This window comes from Bicyclus anynana, chromosome 6 (assembly GCF_947172395.1).
Source record: "Bicyclus anynana chromosome 6, ilBicAnyn1.1, whole genome shotgun sequence".
Taxonomy (NCBI): domain Eukaryota; kingdom Metazoa; phylum Arthropoda; class Insecta; order Lepidoptera; family Nymphalidae; genus Bicyclus; species Bicyclus anynana.
Window position 1 is genome coordinate 7,459,374 of NC_069088.1, and position 25,038 is coordinate 7,484,411.

General features: G+C 33.5%; 3 protein-coding genes and 1 long non-coding RNA gene across 9 annotated transcripts; 2 read left to right on the top strand and 2 right to left on the bottom strand.

Moving 5' to 3' along the window:
• Positions 1-749: 749 nt before the first annotated feature.
• LOC112054550 (uncharacterized) lies at positions 750-12,583 on the top strand. Of its 5 annotated transcripts, none has more exons than XR_008250876.1 (8): positions 750-1,419; positions 5,778-6,061; positions 6,609-6,697; positions 7,054-7,142; positions 7,519-7,607; positions 8,446-8,534; positions 10,191-10,320; positions 10,938-12,583. It is a non-coding gene; the product is annotated as an uncharacterized LOC112054550 (long non-coding RNA). The 5 variants fall into 5 exon arrangements; XR_008250879.1 differs by lacking the exon at positions 750-1,419 and adding an exon at positions 1,770-1,873; XR_008250877.1 differs by lacking the exon at positions 750-1,419 and adding an exon at positions 4,202-4,434.
• Positions 12,584-13,709: 1,126 nt separating this feature from the next.
• Positions 13,710-19,755, top strand: LOC112043200 (vacuolar protein-sorting-associated protein 36). Of its 2 annotated transcripts, none has more exons than XM_052881905.1 (8): positions 13,710-13,735; positions 13,996-14,272; positions 15,261-15,456; positions 15,940-16,295; positions 17,149-17,313; positions 17,831-17,931; positions 18,516-18,630; positions 19,232-19,755. In XM_052881905.1, the coding sequence occupies exons 2-8, from the start codon at positions 14,177-14,179 to the stop codon at positions 19,400-19,402; spliced, it is 1,200 nt and encodes a 399-aa protein (XP_052737865.1). In that variant the 5' UTR covers positions 13,710-13,735; positions 13,996-14,176; the 3' UTR covers positions 19,403-19,755. The 2 variants fall into 2 exon arrangements, with proteins under 2 accessions (XP_052737865.1, XP_052737864.1); XM_052881904.1 differs by lacking the exon at positions 13,710-13,735 and adding an exon at positions 13,742-13,880.
• A 1,265-nt stretch (positions 19,756-21,020) lies between these two features.
• LOC112043201 (piRNA biogenesis protein EXD1-like) lies at positions 21,021-23,119 on the bottom strand. The gene is made up of 3 exons (XM_024078507.2): positions 22,532-23,119; positions 21,670-21,789; positions 21,021-21,290 (listed from the first exon to the last, which is right to left on the bottom strand). Exons 1-3 carry the CDS (start codon positions 23,117-23,119, stop codon positions 21,048-21,050), a joined length of 951 nt encoding a protein of 316 aa, XP_023934275.1. The 3' UTR covers positions 21,021-21,047.
• A 36-nt stretch (positions 23,120-23,155) lies between these two features.
• On the bottom strand, positions 23,156-23,715 carry LOC112043202 (vacuolar ATPase assembly integral membrane protein VMA21 homolog). Its single transcript, XM_024078508.2, has 2 exons — positions 23,512-23,715; positions 23,156-23,407 (listed from the first exon to the last, which is right to left on the bottom strand). Exons 1-2 carry the CDS (start codon positions 23,530-23,532, stop codon positions 23,156-23,158), a joined length of 273 nt encoding a protein of 90 aa, XP_023934276.1. The 5' UTR covers positions 23,533-23,715.
• Positions 23,716-25,038: the final 1,323 nt, after the last annotated feature.

The following is a 25,038-nucleotide window of genomic DNA, read 5'->3' on the forward strand; positions in this document are numbered from 1 at the left end:
TAGATCCCGATATTACCCCCTACAAGTTCACAAACTTTACTTTACGTCTTCTTTATAATATTAGTTTATAAGGTATAGATTTGGTAGTCGATTTCACAAAGTAATAATTCAATCGTCATTCACAACAGAAATATCAATGTTTCATATCACTTTAAGTACAGTGACTGTAATCGGACGCCATTATTGTTATGGACATAGGAAAGTTCATTTAGAACCGACTATACGTTACATTACTTAAATTATACTAGCGGTCGCCCGCGACTTCGTCTGCGTGGAAATCAATGTAAACTTTCAACCTCTATTTCACCAATTTAGGGGTTGAATTAAAAAAAGTTCTTGAATTACATTATATTTCGTATTTTTCTATGATTGAATGAAATATGAACACATTTTTAAAATTGTAAATCTTAAAATGAGGGACTTCCCATACAAATTCAACCCCTATTTCACCCCCTTTTAAAGGGTCAAAAGTACTTACACTATGTTTTGCTCCGAGGTTCCATTTACCACTATAACAAAATTAATCTTGATTGGTTTAGCCGTTTAGCCATGAAAAGGTAAAAGACAGACAGACAGATTTACTTTTGTATTTATAATATTAGTTTATATGTCTGTGCTAGTCTGTGCTCTGTCGTGCTCCGAAGTAAGTATCTATTATTCTGTGATTTGACGTTTGTGCTCACTTCAGTAGTGCTCTGTCAAAGAATATAAAACATAAATAGATATGTCTATGTGCTCTGCTCCAGGCCGGGTCAACTCTCGAACAAAGTTTGGTTATACCTACGGGGGCTAGACCTGTGGTGTCATCATCCATACGGTTTTACCTTCTGGTAGTTGTAGCAATATTATTATCGTTAGTAGCTCACGCCTGACATAATATTTTGATAAATCTAATACATTTTTAGATTTAAATATGACTTTAATAACTGAATAAATACTTTTCTTCTACAAAAATATAGAGAGACACTCTCGTTGAATATTGTTTTAGTAACGCATGGGTAAGGTTTTCTAAACGAAGTGTGGCAACCCCAATTACTTAATAAAAAATAAAAATGTTTTAAAATGAAAATGGCGTCATTTCACCAAATATTTTAAAAAACAAATTCACGAATAATAAAATAAATGTTTGCCACGGCCTGTTAATATTTATGAAGACCTCTTCATGGATTGGATTTAAGCAACCTGCTGTGTAATATCCTCGCCATCCTTGATGTTGAGAAGATCTATAAGTCTTTTACGTTTCATCTGAGTGTTGTGGTTTTTCATTATGTTAAAAATAAGACTTTGTTAGTTCAAGTGTCTCTATAACTATGAAGAAGAACAAAAGAAAATGCTTTGAGTGTGGTTTTTCGCCTGCCGATGATCCAGAGAAGACCCTACAGAGATTACCGAAACTTGATTCTACAAATTTAGTCTCCGGTATGTACCTACTTTAAGTTTTAGATAATAATAAAATACTTTAATAATAGCTATTGATCTGATAATGATTACATTAGTTAGTTAATTAGGTTTCTTAGTAGTCTTCTCAAGATATGGGAATTATTAAAATCCTACTAATTCTTATGAAACTCGTGCTCAATTATACAATTATGCTGGGTTTACACATTATGGTTTGTAGATGCAATGCACCCCAAATAACTGTCTGACCTGCAGCTGTCTGAATGTTTACTTCTCTGGATCTACTAAACAGATTTTCATTTGGTTATCACAGGTAGCTTAATCTGGAGCAACATAAGGTTAATTATGAAATGGTAATGAAACATCTGAAAAAAGCAAATTCCATGAACTAATTTGAAAGTATCTGTTACCAGAAGTAAATTTTTTACTATACCACTGTTCAATATTAAACCACAGGTATATGTACTAAAGGCAGGTAGAGTAAAATTTGAGTTTTATTTTTGAATCTATAATAAGTAGTTTATAATTATGTAATGATGAACCAAAACAATTTGTTAATTTGAAACTACAATTACAAGTTTTTATAATTATGTTAGGCACTAGGCAGACTAATGAAGAGTATGTTAGTTTACTTTATACGAAAATCTGTTCTTTGACATAATTATAGAAAAAGATGATAAGTGATGATGCAATCTAAGATGGAAGCGAGATAACTAGTTAGGCAAAGGATGAAAATCCACACACATTTCTGTTTCTACATAATATCTCACCGGAACACTAAATCGCTTGCCAGTAGGGTATTAACTAGCCAGCCAGACAAAGACCAGAAAGAAAACTTCAATCGGCCCAGCCGGGGATAGAACCCAGGGTTTTGCGTAGTTAATCCACTGTGCTACGGAGGCCATTTTGGCAATATTTTTCTTGCCTTGATCTATAAAAGCTTTTGCCAATAATAAGCTACATTTTTCATTGAAGGTTGTTTGAAAGAAATAGCTTTTAGCTATAAGACCTAAGCTTTGCACATTTTACTTTTTTTTTCTTTTTGACAATGTAGCTTCTGTGAACAGTTGAGGAATTCCCTCATCTGTGTTTCTGTTCTATCATCAGATTGCCTCCGGACATTTTAGTTATATTTCTCACCTGGTTCTTGTCAAGGTTTTGTAATAAATAATAATAACAAATGAACTAAGTAAAAATGGCTATGTGGTTAGTCTGTCTGCCGTAGAAGTAGGTGCAAGAGGATTACCATCAAAATCTTTCTATAACTTGTTTAAAGACCTTGGCATCTTTAGGACTGCAGCAACTTCTATGTAGAAGAAAGAGAGAAAGAAGAATAAGTATCCAAAGCTGCTCTTAGTAGGATCTTACCAAATTTGGCTAAGCAGGGAGAACAACACAAGTAGGGGAGTTTAATCAATTGTCAAGAAATTCCTTAACCCTACATCCTGTAGTCACAACTCCAGGACTCTGCTCGGAGTATTTCTCTCTACCAGGCGATGGACCTGGCACCTGCACGGAATGCTAAGATATTCATCTGTCTCTTCATGCATAGTATGTTTATGTATTTTTAATTAAATTTACTCACTCTCTTTATTTCAGTAATGTCCAGATAATCAATGATTAGACTATTGGACTTTTAGAATAAATTTTACATTGAACTATGAATGGTTTGTCATCTACATTTTTAAAAAAGATGAGATGTTTTACCTGTAAGAAGAAGAGAGAGAGAGAGAATAAGAAGGTAAGTTAAACACCTACTGTAAAATGCACACTGCTCCAATGTGGGTTGATAGGCTTGGGGTAATAAAGTTAAATTATAAAAGGATCACTATCAGGTGTTAATGATAATGACTGGGATATATAGCATATCATACTCTCTGAGATATAGGGATATAACACCAGCAACAGCTCTCCAGTGATGCAGTAGATAGCATCATTGCTCTTTGCATCTACACGCCACAGCCAGTTGTGGCAATTGAACTCATCATATTAGTGTGATGAGCATGGATGTATTTCAGTGTCTATGTGGTTGTGAGTGTATGCCCATGTTAAATAATAAGTAATGGCCCAAATAATAAGTAGCCTATATGTTGCTGAATAATCTTCTCTATCTTCCAGTAAAAGTCCCATTAAAATGACCCTGCTGTTCCAGAGATTAGCTCAAACAAACAGTCAGATGAACATTTTAAAGAAGTATGACTGTATGTCAGTATTGTATATAGGCACTTGAGAAAACACAGTTATTTTGAAATCACAGACATACACTTAAATTTTATTTATATGTATTGGTGCTGTTCATAAATATAGCATCAGCTGAAACAAACTAGGCATAGTTAAGTTACATTTTATACAAGGTGCTCGGGACTATTTCTCATAAAGGTGTTGACAAGTCCACTTATAGGAGCTACCTTAGCTACTAGTTTATATTGAGGAGAACTTTCCACCTAGATGGGTTGTGACTGTATTAGGGGTCTGGTGATGAAGACGAAGGACAGTTAAGAGAACTCCTCAACGGTTCACAGTAGCTACCATGTGTTGATAAATTTGTATTGATGAGAACTTTCCACCTAGATGGGTTGTGACTGTATTAGGGGTCTGGTAATGAAGACGAAGGACGGTTAAGGGAACTCCTCGATGGTTCACAGTAGTAATTAGTTTGATTCTAAGTCAGACGCAATCCATACCTTTGGCGCTAGATCAATATCTAGGATGATTTCACTAAAAATGGAAAAATAAAAATTTTTAATAAAAGAAATTCAACCAACTTCAAAAACAAAACATACTGGCTAAACTAAAATAGTATAATGTTATTTTTCGTTTTTTAGTTTAGTAAGTATGTTTTTGAAGTCGGTTGACTTGTTTTTATTAAAGTTTTTTTAATACACATGTTCCTTAGACATTTTAAATTAATTTTCCTTATAGAACTTGGAGCTACCCTAGAGTTACGGGAAATACTCCCGAGCACCCTGTAGATGCTACTTAATCCTACTAATCCTTCATTCATCAGTATCGGTTGGTGGGCTTGGAGTTTATAAAGTATATATAATTTATTTATGAACATTCCTCATTCAGTTGAGCTTTTACTACCCATAACACAAGCTAAGCTTACTTTGAGACTAGTTAGTGATGTGTATAATGTGTTAATATAAATATTAACCAACTTTCTGCAGTTTGAGAATACGCGGATAAAATATAGCCTATGATACTCAGAAATAACGTGGCTTTCTAGTGGTAAAAGAATTTTCAAAATTGGTTCAGTAGATCCAGAGTTCACCTGCTAGACCACCACTAACTTTACCTCTTTATAATACATACTAGCGGACGCCCGCGACTTCGTCCGCGTAAAAATCGATGTCAACTTTCAACCCCTATTTCACATTCTATTTTGCAAGTTTTATAACTTATACCTTGTACCTAAAAAAATTAAGGACTTTCCGTACAAACTTTCTACCCCTACTTCACCCAATTCTGATTTTGTTTTCACGACAAAAAGTATCCTATTATCCTTCTACGTATTATGGTCTTAGTAATTGAAAGCGCGGGGCGTCATGTAGTGGAATTTCTGCGTCTTTGAGAAATTTTGTATTATCTCCGAAACTATTTAACTAATTAACATACTATAAAGGGCAAATCTTATCTCCATAATATCCTTGTGATTATTAAATAATTTATTTTGATAAGGATTTAAGTTAAGTAGCATAAATAATGCAAACCTAAGTATATAAAATTTATAATTTTTAAAACACAAAAGGTACTATATCTGCTAATATATAGAAGATAGATATATGGTGTCGCGGACTTTTTTGTAGAACTTTTAAAGATACATAAAGCCTCCATACATTAATTTCAATTTTACACAATGGTTAAGGCAGCGCATGCGAATAAGTCTGCTTAAGAGGATTTTCGGTCCGACCTGTATGACAAAAACTGTGTTAACTCGGCGAATATATATCATGCTAATATAAAATATAGCCTATAGCACTCCCCGATAATGTAGCATTCTACTGGTGAAAGAATTTTTGAAATCGGACAAGTAGTTCCGAAGATTACCCCATTTAAAAAATGTGACAAACTTACAAACTTTACCTCTTTATAATATTAGTATAGATTAACAACCCATTTTCGGCTCATTGTTGAGCACGAGTCACTTCTCAGGACGAGAGGGGTTAGGCCTTAGTCCTCCATGCTGGCCCAATGCGGATTGGCAGACTTCACACACCTAGACAATTAAGAAAATTCTCAGTTATGCAGGTTTCTTCACAATGTTATGCTTCACCATTTAAGACATTTAATTTCAAAGTGGGTTGAATACATATTAGTATTGATTTTTATTGTGAGTTTCTTGAAAGAAGGAAATGCTATATACCTAATGCTTTCAGCAATCCTGCTTCTTCACATGAATTTTACCCGCATGACGACGGTTTTTAATATAAAAAATATTTACACAATGTCTCAAAAAGCAATCAAAGCTTTGAAAAATAAACAATGTTCGCAGAAGTTCAGTACCAACAAACTCACAAAAAATGAGCCCAAATTTAGCATTACTTGCAAGCCAGACTAAGAAATTTCAAGAAGATAATTTAAAAGAAGACAATAGAATAAAATAATATTAACACACAATGCTTAGCAAATATAGCATTAACAGATGGAAACCAGGCAATAGGTATGTTAAAATAGGTTATGTTTCATAGAAGCTATTTTAATCCTACACATCCATCATTCATCATTGTCTCCATATAGTAGAGGAGGTATGGAGCTGAGACCCACCACACTGCTCCAATGCTGTTGGTGGGCTTAGGGTGATAATGTTCAATTAATTAATTACCACTATCTGATGCTAATGTTAATAATCGGGATTAAAGGTTTCCCAACTTCAGGATGAGAATTTAATTGATTTTTTTTACATTTTTCATAATCTATTCTTCACATTTTTCACTTAATAAAATTCTTTTAGCTTTTGTTTGTTTTTAACCTGGTGAAAATATGTGAAATTTTGCTATCGGCTTCTCAACTCCAAGATGAGAATTTGACTGAATTTTTTTTACATTTTTAACCGATTTAAAAAAAAGCAGGAGTTTCTCAATTCGAGTCTATGTTTTTTTTCATAATCTATTCTTCACATTTTTCACTTAATAAAATTCTTTTAGTTTTTATTTGTTTTTTAACTGGTGAAAATACATAAAATTTATTCTTTATGTTTAAATTTTCAGGTGTAGCAAAATAGAAGATGAAGGTCTAGCTGTGCCAGTCAGTGCTGAGCCACACAGTTGCTGCTGGCATGTTTGCAAAATAGCACAAGGTAACCTGCTTCATCGTTATTATCAACCTATTTTAACAGCATTACAGGGCCAGGCCTTATAGAAAAGTGATTATGGAGTTGAGACCCACCACACTGCTCCAATGCTGTTGGTGGGCTTAGGGTGATAATGTTCAATTAATTAATAACCACTATCTGAAGCTAATGATAATAATCGGGATTGAAGGCTTCCAAACTCCAAGATGAGAATTTAACTGAATTATTTTTAACCGACTTCTATGTTTTTATTTTCATAATCTATTCTTCACTTTTTCCACTTAATAAAATTCTTTTAATTTTTATTTGTTTTTTAACTGGTGAAAATACATAAAATTTATTCTTTATGTTTAATTTTTCAGGTGTAGCAAAATAGAAGATGAAGGTCTAGCTGTGCCAGTCAGTGCTGAGCCACACAGTTGCTGCTGGCATGTTTGCAAAATAGCACAAGGTAACCTGCTTCATCCTTATTATCAACCTATTTTAATGGCATTACGGGGCCAGGCATTGGCATTGGCAGGCAATGGCATTATAGAAAAGTGATTATGGAGCTGAGACCCACCACACTGCTCCAATGCTGTTGGTGGGCTTAGAGTGATAATGTTCAATTAATTAACAACCACTATCTGATGCTAATGATAATAATCGGGATTGAAGGCTTCCAAACTCCAAGATGAGAATTTAACTGAATTATTTTTAACCGACTTCTATGTTTTTATTTTCATAATCTATTCTTCACTTTTTCCACTTAATAAAATTCTTTTAGTTTTTATTTGTTTTTTAACTGGTGAAAATACACAAAATTTATTCTTTGTTTAATTTTTCAGGTGTAGCAAAATAAAAGATGAAGGTCTAGCTGTGCCAGTCAGTGCTGAGCCACACAGTTGCTGCTGGCATGTTTGCAAAATAGCACAAGGTAACCTGCTTCATCGTTATTATCAACCTATTTTAACGGCATTACAGCGCCAGGCCTTGATAGAAAAGTGATTATGGAGCTGAGACCCACCACACTGCTCCAATGCTGTTGGTAAGCTTAGGGTGATAATGTTCAATTAATTAATAACCACTATCTGATGCTAATGATAATAATCGGGATTAAAGGCTTCCCAACTCCAAGATGAGAATTTAACTGAATTTTTTTCACATTTTTACCCTACTTCAAAAAAAGAAGGAGGTTCTCAATTCGAGTCTATGTTTTTTTTTCATAATCTATTCTTCACATTTTTCACTTAATAAAATTATTTTAGTTTTCATTTGTTTTTAACTGGTGAAAAGACATAAAATTTATTCTTTATGTTTAATTTTTCAGGTGTAGCAAAATAGAAGATGAAGGTCTAGCTGTGCCAGTCAATGTTGAGCCACACAGTTGCTGCTGGCATGTTTGCAAAATAGCACAAGGTAACCTGCTTCATCGTTATTATCAACCTATTTTAACGACACTACAGAGCCAGACCTTATAGAAAAGGGGTTATGGAGCTTAGACCCACCACACTGCTCCAATGCTGTTGGTGGGCTTAGGGTGATAATGTTCAATTAATTAATAACCACTATCTGATGCTAATGATAATAATCGGGATTGTAGGCTTCCAAACTCCAAGATGAGAATTTAACTGAATTATTTTTAACCGACTTCTATGTTTTTATTTTCATAATCTATTCTTCACTTTTTCCACTTAATAAAATTCTTTTAATTTTTATTTGTTTTTTAACTGGTGAAAATACATAATATTTATTCTTTATGTTTGATTTTTCAGGTGTAGCAAAATAGAAGATGAAGGTCTAGCTGTGGCAGTCAGTGCTGAGCCACACAGTTGCTGCTGGCATGTTTGCAATATAGCACAAGGTAACCTGCTTCATCATCATTATCAGCCTATTTTAACGACACTACAGAGCCAGACCTTATAGAAAAGGGGTTATGGAACTTAGACCCACCACACTGCTACAATAAAGGTTGGTGAGATAAGGGTGATAAAGTGAAATTCATTGTGGATCACTATCAGATGTAAATGATAATGACCTGGACGAGGCACGGGAGTGTAATACAAACAACTTACCAACTCCAGGCTGAGAACTGTAAATTTCTTGGAAGAAAGAAAAACTCAGTATCTGATAGCCTGACCCAGGATTCGAAGCCACGACCTCGTTATCCAAAACCACATTGGTTAACCAATATTATAATACTAGCGGACGCCCGCAATTTCAACCGTGTGATGTTCAGTTTTTGAACATCCAGCGGGAACCATGTTTCTGGGATAAAAAGTAGCCTAAATATTGCTCAATAACTTCCTCTATCTTCCAATGAAAGTCCAATTAAAATCGGTTCAGCCGTTCCAAAGATTATCCCAGAGAAACAGAAACACAGACAGACGAAAAATTTAAAAGACCTTGTTTGCATTTTAGTATTGTGTATATAACTATAATCACTTGAAAAAACTATTGATAAATTTCACTAAAATTAACTTTTATTCCTGAAAAAATCAAGGGTGATTTGTGTAAAACTGTATTTCACATTTTTCATTGTTGCTTGCCTCACCCTACTCAACTAAATTATTTTAGTGTACAACATGATTTTTTTTGAGACGAATATCTTACCAATTCATGGATTCACCATGTGGGTGTCCATCACGTGGCAGAGAGAAAAACGCTGAGCAGAGCTTGGACTTGTGATCAATGGACGTAAGGTTAAAGAATTCCTTGACAATTGATTAACACTCCCCTTCTCTGCTCGTGTTGTTCTCACTGCGTAGTAAGGTCTGCCAAATTTGGTAACCCAAATCTGCACTTCTAGAGAGACCAAGGTCTCTAAGCAAATTATAGAGAGATTTTGCTGGTAATCCTCTCGCACCTCTCTACGGCGTACAGACTAACCATATAGCCATTTTAGTTAGTTCATTTGTTGGTCATAACATTTATTCAGTTTTATACTGTGGTCCTTTGGTATGTTAGTCTCCCACGGGACAGTAAGCTCTACAAGTACTATGCTAAAAGAAAATGTCTGGTTTAGATCACGAAATAGCAACATCCTCTGGGATTATCCTCTTAACTGGTAACAATAATAATTATGTAAAATGTATACCTTGTCAGCCGATAGACGTCCACTGCTGGATATGTCCAGCAGTGGACGTCTATCGGGCCTCTTGCATGGATCTTGTTGTGTTGTACTATACATTGCAAGGTAATGCCCATAAATGACCACGCTGGGCATGCGGGTTGATCATTCGCTTCGCGGGGCTTAGACTTCTCGCACCGGTATCGCTGCTGCCTGACACCGGTTTGTGGTACTTGTGAAGTCTAGCTGAATCAGAATGGTTAAACCGCCATTAGTCGGTCGCCAGAGCCTCGTCGGTCAATCTGCAGGTGATGTTTGCAGTTGGAGAGGCTGACTGGTACTAGCTTCCCCCTTACACCCCATAAATGTATACTTCTTATTTATTTTTGCAGGTGCAGTGCATGCAATAATAATTATGTAAAATGTATAACTTCTGATTTATTTTTGCAGGTGCTGTAAAATGAAGATATATTGTTTAATATCATGAGATAGAAATAAAAGATGAAGATCTAGCTGTACCCGTCCCGAGCCACACTACTGCAGCCACGTTGCTGCTGGCATTTTTGCAAAATAGCACAAGGTAACTTGCTTTATTCATTCGGCTTAGGTTGATATTATTAGATTGATTAATGATCACTATCAGAAATGTTAATGATAATGACTGGGTTCGACGGCTTAACATGCTCTCTGAGGCACTGGGTGTGACACCACCAACTTCCCAACTCCAGACTAAGAATTTGTTAGCAGAAGCAAAAACTCAGTATCTCTTAAAGACAGAACCAGGATCTCGTGATCCAAAACACATGGGCTAACTACTGAACCAACAAGGTAGTTTTGACTTGCTTAATAACAATGAACTACATGTTTCCTAGATACACTTACAGTTTTGTTTTTAAAAACTGAAATAAACACATTATAATTTCTCTTTAAGTTTGTGTGCAAGTTTGTGAAAAACTGAATTCCACATAGACGAAGTAGCGGGCGTCCGCTTGTAAATAATGTAACAAAATATCCATATTTCTATACTTTTCAAGGTTACAGCTGAGCTTCCTAAAATGATTTTTTTGTAAATGGAGCAGAAAATAGACTAAAAATTTGTCCCTGATGAGAATAGGAATTCTTATTATATATAATTATGTAAATATTAATTTTCAGTGCATTTTAAAAAGTCATGTTAAATGAAATTTTCTATTACAGGTCACAACAATTGATGTAACAAATATAATCAATGGACCAGGCACCTGCACCATGATTCTTTGGAATACTAAAATTCGTCTCTTTATGTTTATACTTCTCATAATGAAAAATGTCACATTTTTATGAAAGAAATAATGGAATCAAATAATAAATAAAACAAGCATATGCTGGAAGTCCTCAGAAACAGCTCCGACTTTGATGATTTTTTTAAAGTCATGTTTTTTATGTTATTTAAAATCAGAAATGTTTTGATGGACGAAATTATTTAAATTGTTAAAAAATATCTATGCTATTTATACATATTTTTTTTTAAATACAACCGACTTCAAAAATACAAACTTATGCAGAAAACTAACAAACGAAACAAAATATTATAATATTTTCTATCTATTGATCACTTTGAAGGCGGTGCCAATGGTCCAATTAATGGGCCGACAATTAGTTATCTATTGTTTTCCTAGCTATAGGGTTCGAATTGCTTTTTCATATCTTTAAAAGACTATCTTCGGAATGAACCCTTTATAATAAAAAAAGTATTATCAAAATCGGACCACTCAATAAAAAGTTATACTTGGTTGTATACTAAAATTAATGGTTAAACAATCAATCATCCCCTGTTTTTGTAATGTAAAACCAAGCATAACTGTTAACATGAGTAGTCCGATTTTGATAATTCTTTTGATTGATCATTCTTGATTGTTTTAGTTTAAAACCAAGCATGTCTTCGAATTCCGATTTGAATAACTTTGTTTTAAATAGAAAGGGTATATTCCGACAATGGTCCCAAATCATTATAAATTTAAAAAAAACAAGAGATGACTGGTTATTTTCCCATTAATTGTATTGTAAAAATATGCGTAACTTATTACGAAGTGGTCCGATTTCGTAAATTCTTTATAGATTGTAAAGGTATTTTGATTGTAAAGCTCCCATATAAATTTTTAAAAACAATTCCAATCCTAAATGTGCGATTGATTGTTTTCTCATTCATTTTAATGTAAAACCAAGCCTAACTTTTTATTGGGTGGTTCGATTTTGATTATTCTTTATTTTAATAGAAAGGGTATATTCCTAAGTCTCATAAAATGTTGGAAAACAATTTCAAACCTAATAGTAGGAAAATAGAAGATGATTAATTGTTTTCCCATTTATTGTAATGTTAAACTATGCGTAACTTTTTACTGAGTGGACCGATTTTGAAAATTCTTTACTTTTTGTAAAGGGTTTATTTCGAAGTAGGTCCCATATAAATTTCGGAAAACAATTCGAATCCTTAAGGTGGAAAAAGACGGTACGATTGATTGCCTACCCATTAATTGTACAATTGGCACCGGCTTCAGTAATCAGTAGATAGAAAATATTATAATGTTTTCTTCAGCTTATTAGTTTACTGCATAACTTTGTGTTTTTGGTAGTGTTTGTTTTTTAATTATTTATTATATAAATAGCATAACTATTGTTAAATAGTATAAATCGTTCCATCCTCACTCCAAAAGGTTTCTGATTTCAAATGATATGAAGAAACAAACTGAACAAAAATAATCATCAAAATCAGAGCTGTTTCTGAGGAGGTAGAGGGTAAATGCTCTATTGATTCGCCTAAAAGTAATATTATGTTATTGCATTAGGTTGTAAAGTTTGGCTAATGAAAGTAAGAGACTGAAATTGCCCGCCAAATTTAAAAATCATATAAACAAATTAAAAAAACATGTGTTTTCATAATTTATTTAGATTAGTTTTTCTTTGTGAATACATTATTACCTATACTATAAGTGTTAAACTCAGTTATTCCAATATTTGCACTATAATTTTGAGAATTTACTCAGATTTTTTAAAATTTGGCGGGTGGTTTCAGTTTCTACTTTCATTAGCCAAATTCTAATAATTTTATTGTTTATGAAATTTATACTAATTAGAAAGAGGAAGAATTTGATTATTTGTTTGTTTGCATTGAATAGGCTGTGAAACTACTTTGCTGATTTAAAAATTTCTTACACCATTATAATCATGGATTAGGCCATAATTGTTATCTCTGTATTCCCACGGGAACGAGAACTACGCTGGTGAAACTGCGTGACGTTTGCATAGTTTATCATATGTACAAATATCCCGACAATCTATATTTTTATGTATGAATTGGTTACGTTATAATTGACTTGATTTTCCAAAATATCTCAGTGAAGTCACCCAATTGATGCATAGATATATTTTTATTTTGGTTTTCATTTTACTTTAAAGATAAAATTTAGTTTTAGAAGCAAAATGAATATATTTAGATTACATTTTAGGTGCTGATGTTTACTTAGTTATTGATTAAGTGCATAAGATTTTTTATTTGATAATAAAGACATTTCAACTTGAAACTGTTATTCTTTCTATTGTTTACTTTATTATATACAATTACTTGTTACTAAAATATTGTGCTATTATATTGTTTTTAATATTTTCACAGTTCAGCTTTTGGGGACGGAGTGGTTTTAAAATAAATATTTTTAAAAATCTGTTTAAATTAATTAATTAATCGACAGAGTTTATAAATATCTGTTTAAATTAATTAATTAATCGAAATGGTTTTTAAAAATATTTATTTTAAAGCTATTCCGTCAACAAAAGCTGAACTGTGAAAATTTAAAAACAATATATTAGCTTTGAATTTCCCGCGTTGGCAAATTGTTTCAATGGGGGCATTCCACAGATGGCGGTAATTTTAGTGCCGCTTTTTTTGTATGAGGTTGGTATTCTTCTCCTGAGTAAATATGTTCCTTGCTCTGCTCTGTGGTTAATGGTATTGTTTACTGGTGAGTGTGGGTGTATTTTTTTGTATTTTGTATAAAAAATTAAACTTCTTATTGAATTTAAAATGTACAGTAACTTTTCTTTCGAAAGTCATATTAAGTTTAAAATTTATTAGAACTAATGTTTGAACAGGACTAATGGGAAATGGTAATGGTATTCAATATTTAATGAAAATGATTCGTCCTATCGTTAGCTTTTCAGATTCGGCATCTCTCCACCCTAATCACTCTAATGATACATAACTATATTTTTTTCATTTCAGGATGAAAAATTAATTATTGTATGTCCAAGAGCCTGATAGAATCCTGATATCTTAGATAATACTTTATTACTCAAATACAGAGTTCTGTCAGTGAGATTTATCACCTTCTTCTAGTACAACATTGTACTGTCTCTACAATTTTTGTACACACTTTTTGTAACACACTAGGTTACTGGAAAAAATGGATAGATTTGAATATATTGATGCTAGACTATTTGATGGTGAAAATTATGTCAAACGTGACAAAAATGTGAAAATATATGATGGTGATGATAAGGTAATATTTACTTAATTTATTTTGAGCTAGTGGTATTATTGAGGAAAATGTTCATCACCATTTCATCTAGGTATAATTTTTTTTTAATTTCTTTTTTGTTTAAAATACAGGGCACCTTGACTAACACATTTATTGCTTTACAACACAGCTTAGGCTGTGTCTATAGCAGGCAGGCAGTCAGGCACTACTTTTTAAATAACTTAAAAGGTAGTGCCTGACTTTGCATCCAAGGCATGTATTAAATTAATCAACTATCTCAGCGTTTCCCAACCTTTTTCAGCCACGGACTCCTAGGGAACCAAGCACAGTTTTCACGGACCCCTTTAATAAAATAAACGTTAAAAATAAATGTGATATGCTATTTATTTTAGTTATTACAGATACAAAATAGGTACTCATACCTAATTGCTTATTGTGAAAAATATGAAAAAAATGTTCATGTGAAGGTTAGTGTTGCTTTTTTGCAACTAAATAAGTGATATTCGGGTTGATGTTGCTATTAAGTTGTAATCTCCAATCAATGCTAAGTAACTAAGTAAGCATAGCAATTCTGAAACATTAGCATTTACATATGGTCCAGAGATGACATTGCGGACCCCCATACACATACTCGCGGACCACAGGTTGGGCACCAATGAGCTATCATATTAGCCATAACAGAAGCTATGCTTACTACACTACTACTAATCACCTAACAATGTATGTATTTTCCATTTACATATTATGTTACATCTTGTATTTATTTATTTATTAATTTATTACCTGTGCTCCGCAGTGTTACCTGTGAAAAATAAATAAATACATGTGTAATTTAATTTACAGGGATAAAAAGTGGCCTATATGTTAATCTAGGGTATTATCTATTTTTTATTAAAATTTTATCTTAATCTGTTTGGTAGTTGCAGTGTTAAAAAGCAACAAACATCAATACAAACTTTTGCGTTTGTAATATTTGTAGGATTTAAAATACTATAATTGTTTTTTCCAGACTCAATTTGTTGATGGGGAAGTAGTGCTCACTAGCCATAGAATTCTATGGGGAAAACCAGGAGATATACCTAAAGGAAATGTTTGCCTTTCCCTTCATTTGTATTATGTTTTCTGTATTGAGGAAGAGAGTGGTGGAGTTTTTGGCTTGGGTGGACCAAAGAGAATTATACTACACTTAGGGCCATCTCTACCAGGTAATATATTATGTTAGTCACTAGTTTTTTGTTTAATATTAATATGATACTGTTAGTGGTGAGTAAATTAGGTAAATTGAGATTTTTTAGTTCTATCATAAAGTTTTAATTTTTAACAGACTATGGTAAAGGCAAAGGTAATGATTTTGGCAGTCTATATAATATGTATGTATGAGTGTATGTTCCACTGTAACACCTAAACTACTGAACCAATTTTATATGAGGATGTTTCTTTTTCTCTAATAAATATTGTGGGTGTGACAACACCATTTAAAGTTGGTTTAATTAGTTAATTTAATCTATGGAACCCTACATGGGCCCAATACACACTTGTCTGGTTTTATCTTCCAAAACGCCTAAATTGATGTTAGTAGGTTATTATGATTTAATATGGTGTTTGTTGGAGTACTCCAACAAACACCATATTAAATCCTGTGTGTGTAATGCCTTATCTGTTGAGATAATTTTCCTATTATTTTTTAGGTAAGAGACCAGGTCCAGCAGTTGTAAGTCTATACCATTATATAAAACTATCATTCAAAGATGGCGTTGATGCAGCCTTCTACAAGGCTCTCAGTGACGCTGTAGCCAATAAAGCTTGGGAAAGACCCACACAGTTAACATCTTTAACAATAAATTCTCCAAATGCTTCACCCAGATCAGTGACACCAGTCAGTTCTAAAATGCGTTCAGGAATTGTTGGCATAGAAAGGAGTATAGAGGAGCAGCATAGAGCCACTGATGCCAGTATAAGTGTAGCATTCCAAGATCTCACAAAACTAATGGAGAAGGCGAAAGAAATGGTGTCAATATCAAAAAATATTTCATCTAAAATTAGGGTGAGTTTTAAATTGTTTTCACTTTTCTAAATATATATTTTGTGATACATACTTGGAAAACAACAAAATCACTTGGAAAAAGATCGATTATTATTATTCGGTTAAATATCGATCACTTAGTTGGCAACACTATGCACGTTCATGTCTTCAAAAAATGTCGTAAAACAACTATAATATTGTCAATTATCGTTGTGAAACTTATTTTTTGGGGAAAGTTATAGCAAACCGCTATGGATAAAGTAATTTATTCATTATTAAACAAAAATTATCAAGTATTTTTTAGTTTTATGTAAAGTGCGGGGTGTAAACGAAAGGTCTGGGCCGGAGATGGTCATTCCCCTTTAAATTCTATTGTTATGGTGCTAAATTTGATTTAAACATCTTAATGGTTGGAGCTAGTTAGCATAAATATCTTGGATCAAGGCGCGTTTAGAACCCTCGTAACAAAAGTTTTCGACTAATTATTATCACCATTATCTTATAATATTATTACCTGACGTTTCGAAAGTGCTTGTACTAAGCCTAATTGAAATAAACATATTTTGAGTTTGTTGGTCCATGGGTCACCCTAGAATGGATCTGTGCCCACCCTAGGATTCTGGGCTACCAATATGGAATTCTATTATGATTCTAATAATAAACTTGATGTCAGGGGCCAGGCCCACCCTAGGAAACTATTCTTTTCTAGATACGCCAATGACTACAAGTACAACATACATTGTATTTTCAGTAAGAAATTATATTTTACAGCTATAGATATTCTATTTTCAGAAGTTTGGCTTTAATAAAGTGTGTGAACAGTCAAAGGCACATTTGTGTGTGTAACTAAATTAACAATTACATTTTATTGTAGGAAAAGCAAGGAGACATATCAGAAGATGACACAGTTAGATTTAAGTCCTACCTCATGAGTTTAGGTATAGATGACCCTGTCACCAGGGATGCATTTAGGTCAGACTCTGAGTACTATATGGGTCTAGCACTGCAAATTTCCGATATGATGGTAGCTGTGTTAATGGTAAGTCAATTTTTAATCCTATGTTAAATCAAACTTGATACAAAGAAAAATATGTTCCACAACGCTTTGTTTAATATCTTTCATCTAACACAATTGACGGCCTCCGTGGCGTAGTGGTGTGGTAGATTTACATGACGGAGGTCCTGGGTTTGATAACCGGGTTGGCCGATTGAGGTTTTCTTATTTGGTCCATGTCTGGCTGGTGGGAGGCTTCGGCCGTGGCTAGTTACCACCCTACCGACAAAGACGTACCGCTAAGCGATTTAGCGTTCCAGTACGATGTCGTGTAGAAACCGAAAAGGTGTGGGGATTTTCATCCTCCTCCTAACAAGTTATCCCGCTTCCATCTTAGACTGCATCATCACTTACCATCAGGTGAGATTGTATTCAAGGGCTAACTTGTAAATAGTTAAAAACAAAAGCAATGGCTATTGGCATGACATCAGCCATTCTTACAAGTCTTTCTGTGAAAGATTTTAGATAGTAAAATTTAATTGATATTTTTTCCATATCTAAGGATTGTGGTGGAATTATGTCATTAGCTGATGTGTGGTGTCGAGTGAACAGAGCCAGAGGCTTGGAGCTTGTATCGCCTGAAGATTTACTTAACGCATGCAAGTAAGTTACCGCCAAACGATTCCGGTAGGATGTCGTGTAACCGAAAGGGGTGTGGATTTTCATCCTACTCCTAACAAGTTATCCTACGCTTCCATCATCACTTACCATCACTCGAGATTGTAGTCGAGGGGTAACATGTAAATAATAAAAGAAAAATATGTAACCCAATTCATGATCATTCATTATCATAAGCGTATATATAGGGTGTACCGGGATGCCGGGCCCACCCTAGAATAGTCCAGTGCCCACCCAAGGATACTGAGCTACCGACTTGAAATTCTGTGATGGATGCCGAAATACTAATAATTTTACTCAAAATATCATTTAAAATATCAAATAATAACAATTACAACTTATGATAAAGAAAAACCTATAAGCAATAAAGACTTTGAAAATTATAATAAGACCTTTTCTGATACCTGCCATAAATACAAAAAAAAAAAAAAAAATAAGTCGAGCCATTTCAGAGCCGTCCACAAATATTGCCAACCATATTTTTATATTGAATGTCGACTCTGTTCAGTAATATGTAGGCCTACCCCAGGAAGTAATCCTAGATACGCATATGTTCATTATGTTTGTAGGTTATTAGAAACGGTTGACGCACCGATGTCACTGCGCAAGTTTCCCAGCGGCGCGTGCGTGCTTCAACTGAATAGCCAGCAAGATGAGGAAGTGGCTAGATCTACCACTGAACTGGTAAGGGTTTGCTTTAGTTGGTTAATTTTCTTTTATATAAATAGGTATCAATAGGTGCTGGAATGACGGATACTGCACCCGAAAGTGCAGTGTCGAGCCCCACAAGGTGGACCAACAATATCTAGCAGGTTTAAAGGAGCTGTTGGATGCCGATGGCTGGAAACCAGTTGTTTAGAAGTCCTTAAAGAAAGTATCAGATGACAATGATGATAGTTCTATACTGTCTCATCCGAGACTTGGTTGCTAACTATGAGCCTCAAAAAAGCCTCAAAGTCACTCAGCTGGCGATGAAGCGAGCTGTGCTTGGGGTTTCGCTGCGTGATCGAATCAGAAATGAGGAGATGAACTAAAGTCACTGATATAGCTCAGCGAGTCGCGAAGCTGTAGTGTCACATAGTTCGAAGAGCCGATAGATGTTGGGGTCCCAAGGTGCTGCTATGGCGACCCCGCTCCGGAAAGCACAGTGTTGGTCGGCCCCCACTAGGTGGGACCGCAAGCGGGTTGCAGTGCAAAACGTAAAGCCCATAAGGAGCCTACGGCACTTACACAATCGAAAAAAAATCTTTAAAAAAAAAGTGTAAATAAACATATTTATTTGCAGCTTGAACAACATGGTCGTCTAACACCTGTGAAGCTGTCGCAACTGGCTAACGTGTCCGTCCTGCTGGCACGCGAGCGCCTCTTCACCACTGAGCGCTTGGGGCTCGCCTGCAGAGACGAGTCCATTGAAGGACTTGCGTTCTTCCCCAACCTTTTTCTTACTACCACATAAGCTAGGAGTTTAAAACCTCAAACTTATGGGCTCAAGAAACGAAATTATGTAATTAAAAATTTAATTTTAAAACAAGTTTTATGTTTTCTCATTGACTGTAAGTTTGTGAGATTACAAGGTAAGTTAAATAAAAAGATTTTTAAAAATGTAAACAGTAACTTATTTCATCTTGAATTATTTTTTTCCTGAGGGACTGAAAACTATATACTGGACAAGACTAATAATTTTTTATACTCTGTCTGTCCTAATATTTGAAGTTTGATCATAATTAAATAAAGAGAAACTTTGTAAATAATTATTATTGCAATTGTTATTTGTAATTTAAATTTAAATAAAAAATATTTTTGTTATAATTTTGATTTTTTTTTAATTACCTACTAGTAATTCGTAAATGAAGTTTTGTATGGTACATCTAGTTATTGAAAATGATGAAACTGAGTAATATCATAATTATTCAATTTATTCAACTATAATTCAATTTATTTTGATTGAAAATTTGATTAAAATTGGTTAGGTAGTGTAAGAGTCCATGGAGCACAAACAACTTGACACATGATTTATATATTATTTAAGGTAATAATAATTAACTGACTAAGCAGACAGACTGAAAAACCGAATAAATTGTCATATTAGAATATTTAACCCACAGTTAGGATAACAATAGGTCCAGCTCGGGTTTTTTTGGGAATTTATAATTTCTAAATTAGCTCAGGTTTAGACTATGTCTAATGATTGAGTATTCCAAAACAAAATTTTATATATATCCCATATTTTAGCACATTTTGTTGAAAAATCCATAAGATTGTAAGCTAAGAATAGCAGAAACCAACACCATTTAAAGCGTAATCTTTTATTTTAAGCACAATATTAAGTATGTAAGTACTTTATTTGAAAAAACACTTCTTATTCTATGCAAGCAACATTGATTTTGTTGAAAGCCCGTTCCATAAATACACATCAAATAGCCAACACTGTAAACCATCTCACAAAATATGTCAATCTTATTATACTTACGTTAGGAATATATGAGCAAATACTAGAGCTGTAGCAAACTTATTGTAGTTTATATAGTTAGTTTTCTAAACCAACAATAGGGCTGATGACAGTTTTTTGAAATTGTAAATAAATTAGTGGTATGCTAATAGTAAAGTAATTTTCAAACCCACGGATCCCTGAAAAACGCCCCATACAAAATGGTACAAATTAATGATGTCATATGTCATAATGATTTTTGGATTTGTATGGACGTTCAAACAAAATTACTAATATATTTGTGCATATATTTGTTTGTTTATAGTTCATATATTAAAAAATTTGATTTAATGTAAGGAAGCTAAAAATTTATGAATTCATCATGAAGTCATCATCCCCATTCAATATATATTTTGAAGTTACTATATATCAACTTCAAAAAGATTAAACAGTATTACTGTGATGTCCACAGTAATACTTTGTGCTAATTCACCTGATTGATGATATGAAAGTATTAATAAATGTTAGAACACAAATTGCTGCTACTTTACAGCTCTAGAAAATATTACACAAAGTTGAACTAAATCATAAAAAGCGAGTTACTTATCAATTCATATTTCTTTAGGGCAAAAAGAAAAAGAAAAGCCTACTTCTACACTTTATTGTGGAATGTTTAATACTCAATTGCATTCATAAAATCCTTTGGTATTTGATCTTGCTTGCCACATAGCTCCCATGCTTTGAAATCATCACATGATCTGAGGTTTTCCACATAACATTCCACTCCCCTTATGAAAGGCAACATCATTTGGTCATTTATCATTTCCGAAAGACGATGCAAGAAGCAAATGTTCTTTGCAAGAGTTTCTTTGATGACCAGTGACAGAGGTCTTTCAGTGCACTGCACTATATCCAGCTAAAAGAGATAAATAATTTATAAAAAATGGCGTATGTGTTAATCCAGAAAATCTATCTATTTTCATTCCAAATTTCAGACAAATCAAGTAGAGAGTAAGTAAGAGTAAGAAACAAGTATAAAGTAGAAATTAACTGACCCTAGCCACTGCCCCCCCCCCCCCCCTCCTCCATATACGCCTATGGTGCTGGTCATACATCAAGACAAATTGATTTAATGTTTCTATTAAATTACAATGTTGGGATTACTCCATGTATGACAATCTTAAGATTGAATTGTCACTTAACAGCAGTGTTTGAATGCTTTCTTGTTAATAAATTAAAAATAATGGCTTCTTCTATAGCATACAAACAGAGCCTAAAAATTTGTTAAGACTTACTTTTTCCTCAATAAAGTTGTGTTTCAAACCTAAATAAGTATTTAGGCATTTTGACAATGATTTCACTTTATTAGTTGCAATGCGTCCCATCTTGTTTTTTGTGATGATTATATCTCCTACCTGAAATTGTTAGAATTAAAAAAAAATTGTCATATAAAATAATGTACACAGGAAATTTTGTAATGTTAGTATGTTAGGATTTTCACTTTTTTGACATGATTCTTTATCAAAATCAGTTCCAACACTTAGACAAATGCCTTGCCATTCATCATTCCAATTCACAAATTCAATAAGCTGGTGCCAGTTTCATCATGTGGCAAAGAGAAAAACTATGAGCAAAGCCCGGATTTTGAGATGTGGGTGTAGGATTAGGAAGTTCCTTTTTTGATATGTCAACAATTTTATTCTCTGCTCATGTTGTTTTCACTGCCCAGTCAAATTTTGCATATTCTGTTCTTAAAATAGAACATGCTGCAGTTCTAGTGAGGCCAAGTCTTAAAGCGACATCCAAATGTAAGCTAGCTGACTACCAAATGACTAAATTGTTTTCTTTTACATTATAGTCAGACAACTTTTTAATTGTGCATAGTCAAAAGGGAATCAGGATCAGTGTCGACATTATTAGTTGGACAATTTAGTTGGTTAAGATGTGTGGTGTCTTATGAGACAGGTATTTCACTATACCTATTAGTTTTACTCTGTGATTTAGCCAGCCAACTTACAATTGTAAATGAGCGGGTGTTCTTAAAGCAAGATATTGTGCTGTTATGTATCTTGCACTCATTTCTACAGTACATAAACTAACCACATTGTCAATGCTAGTTAGATTTTAATTAGAGAATATAAACAAGGATGTTTTTACCTGAGTATCAAATACTGACTTCAATGTCACATTATGTTTGTGAAATAAGCAGTCTGATAACTTTCTACAGTCATGGACAATCTTCTTAGGGCTTTCACTCTCCAGTAGTTCCTTCAGACCAGCATTAAACCCATGATTTTGCAATACTTGAATATCATAAATATATATCTGGTGTGGTGTAGAAAGCACTAAAAAAGGCATCTTACATTTACGCCCCATATTTGCTCCATCAGTGCTGACAGCTATGTAATTATACTGATTTATATCTTCCATAGCTTCATGAAAGGTATGATCTACTTGGTTAATGTATATATACTTTTTTGATATTTTTATAATATCCTCATATTCTTTTTGTGAAATCTTCAAATATGTCTGTAGATCAGGCTCTTTAAGTCTCACTATGTCTCTTATCTCTGGTTCATAGTAGTGACACACACTCTCATTTGGTTTAGTGTTAGGCAATTCTTTGACTTCATAGAGAGATATTTTCGATTTATCGTTAGTGATGCTGTAGAATCTGCCTTCGATTACTTCACTGTTTTTGGTGTGGACTTGAAGGAGTTCGCCTTTCATGTATAGAGTGTCCATTTTGGCTTATTATCTAATTACAGGTAAATAAATAGTTTAGTCCTTCTTAACAGGCTTAGTGGGCGCTTTCTCGCTCTCGCTATAAGCTCTATAGATGTAGAGACCTAGAGTTACATGCAGCACCACAACCGCCACCACTGCCGAATAAACACTGCTCGTAACAGCTTCCAATTTTAATATGCTATCAAAAATCAGAATCTTCACAACGAAGAAAGATAATACCGGTACAATTATTATGAACAAACAATATTTGATCACTGTTTGAAACACTTGGAAGTCGGGTAGTTCCTGTAAAGATTAAGGTTATCAATTTCATTTGACAATACATTATATTAAAAAAGGTAACTTATTACCGTTGATATAAATAATGCGGACTAGCCCCTTTAACTTACATTTGCCTTTCCTTCAATCATTATAAAGTTAAAACAAAGAAAAATAAAATTAAACTGAAAATATTTCGCTTCTCACTTTCATCAATAACTTTGGAGCATAGATTATAGATTAAAATTGTCATGCATCATGCCATTTTATTTTTTGCAGAGACGGAGTGAGCAGGATTACTTTCTCTGTCTATGCTACCTAAGACTTAATACACACTATCAATTATACATACAGAATCGTTTAATTATTTCTATGGGAATATGAAACGTTTTCACAATGTGGTTTCCTGTGGTTTCCATAATAAATTTTTATTATATTTAGATAATATTTTTTATGAAGATGCAGTTTTTACTTCGAAGAGGTACAAGTTTATTTATTTATGACGTAGCCAAGTTTTACGTATTTTAAAATGCAAGAATAGATGTGTTACATGCGTGTGTTACATGGATAGTCGGAATTTGAATTACTTTGTATAAAAAAAAATAAAAAAAATTTAGTTTTTAGTTAAAAAAATATTAGTTCCGCAGTTCGGCTTAGTGTTGGGTAGGACATGACTTGAAAAAGAGTTTGTAAGTGTTGCCTCTTTTTTGTACCGAGGCAGTACAATGTCCCACTTCAAATGAGGCGAGGCGTACTGAAGCTTGGCACTACATTTGAATTTTGAAGTAACGAATACAAATGTCATATTTGAACTTTGTTTGAAGCAACGTGTACAAATGTCATGTTTGTACTAGTACAATTTTAAAGCTTAGTAATCATAGATTTACGATTCGGTACAAGTATTCTATGTTAGTAATAGTTTGTCTTACATACTGATATTAAATGCCAAACCTATTTTTAACCTATAAAATAGATCGATTCACCTTGGTTATTATATTTCAGTTTTTAAATTATTAAGTTATTTTTATTTTTATAAAATGTCAATTGAATAAATCCAAATTCAAAAAATAATATTTCTAAACGCATCGTATACTATTTCCGTCGCGTTAAGGTATATAGTACAAAATTATATGACAGGACCACAGAATGACGTCCCATTCGACTTTTGTACTAGTGTCTCGCTTTCTCTCGCGTACGAGTAAAGCAACTACCGCGACAGAAAATGTGAAGTAGTACATTTTTAAATGTTGAGCCGCTCTTACATTGTGACGTCATGTACGGGACAAATGTCCTGCCTCTTGTATGTCCTACTCAACACTAGTTCGGCTCCTATAGGAGGACTCGTCAACACTTTGAAGTTATGGCAAATACTCCCGAGCATGCTGCATACATTATTAATAGTTCACTAATAATTTTACAAAAATATAATACACTGGTCAATATTATGTGCTTTTTAGGTCAAATTTTTTTCCTTCTCCTATATAAATGGTTGAGGTATCATTCGTTTCGTAATCGCATGTAGAAAGTTTAAAAAAAATTGAAGTTAAGTTCACAGATTAATAATAATAGGCAGATAGAGCGCACGAAACACATGTGTGTCATAGCCGGTTCAAATACAAAATTAAAAACTAATAGGTACATTCTCGAGTCAATAGGAC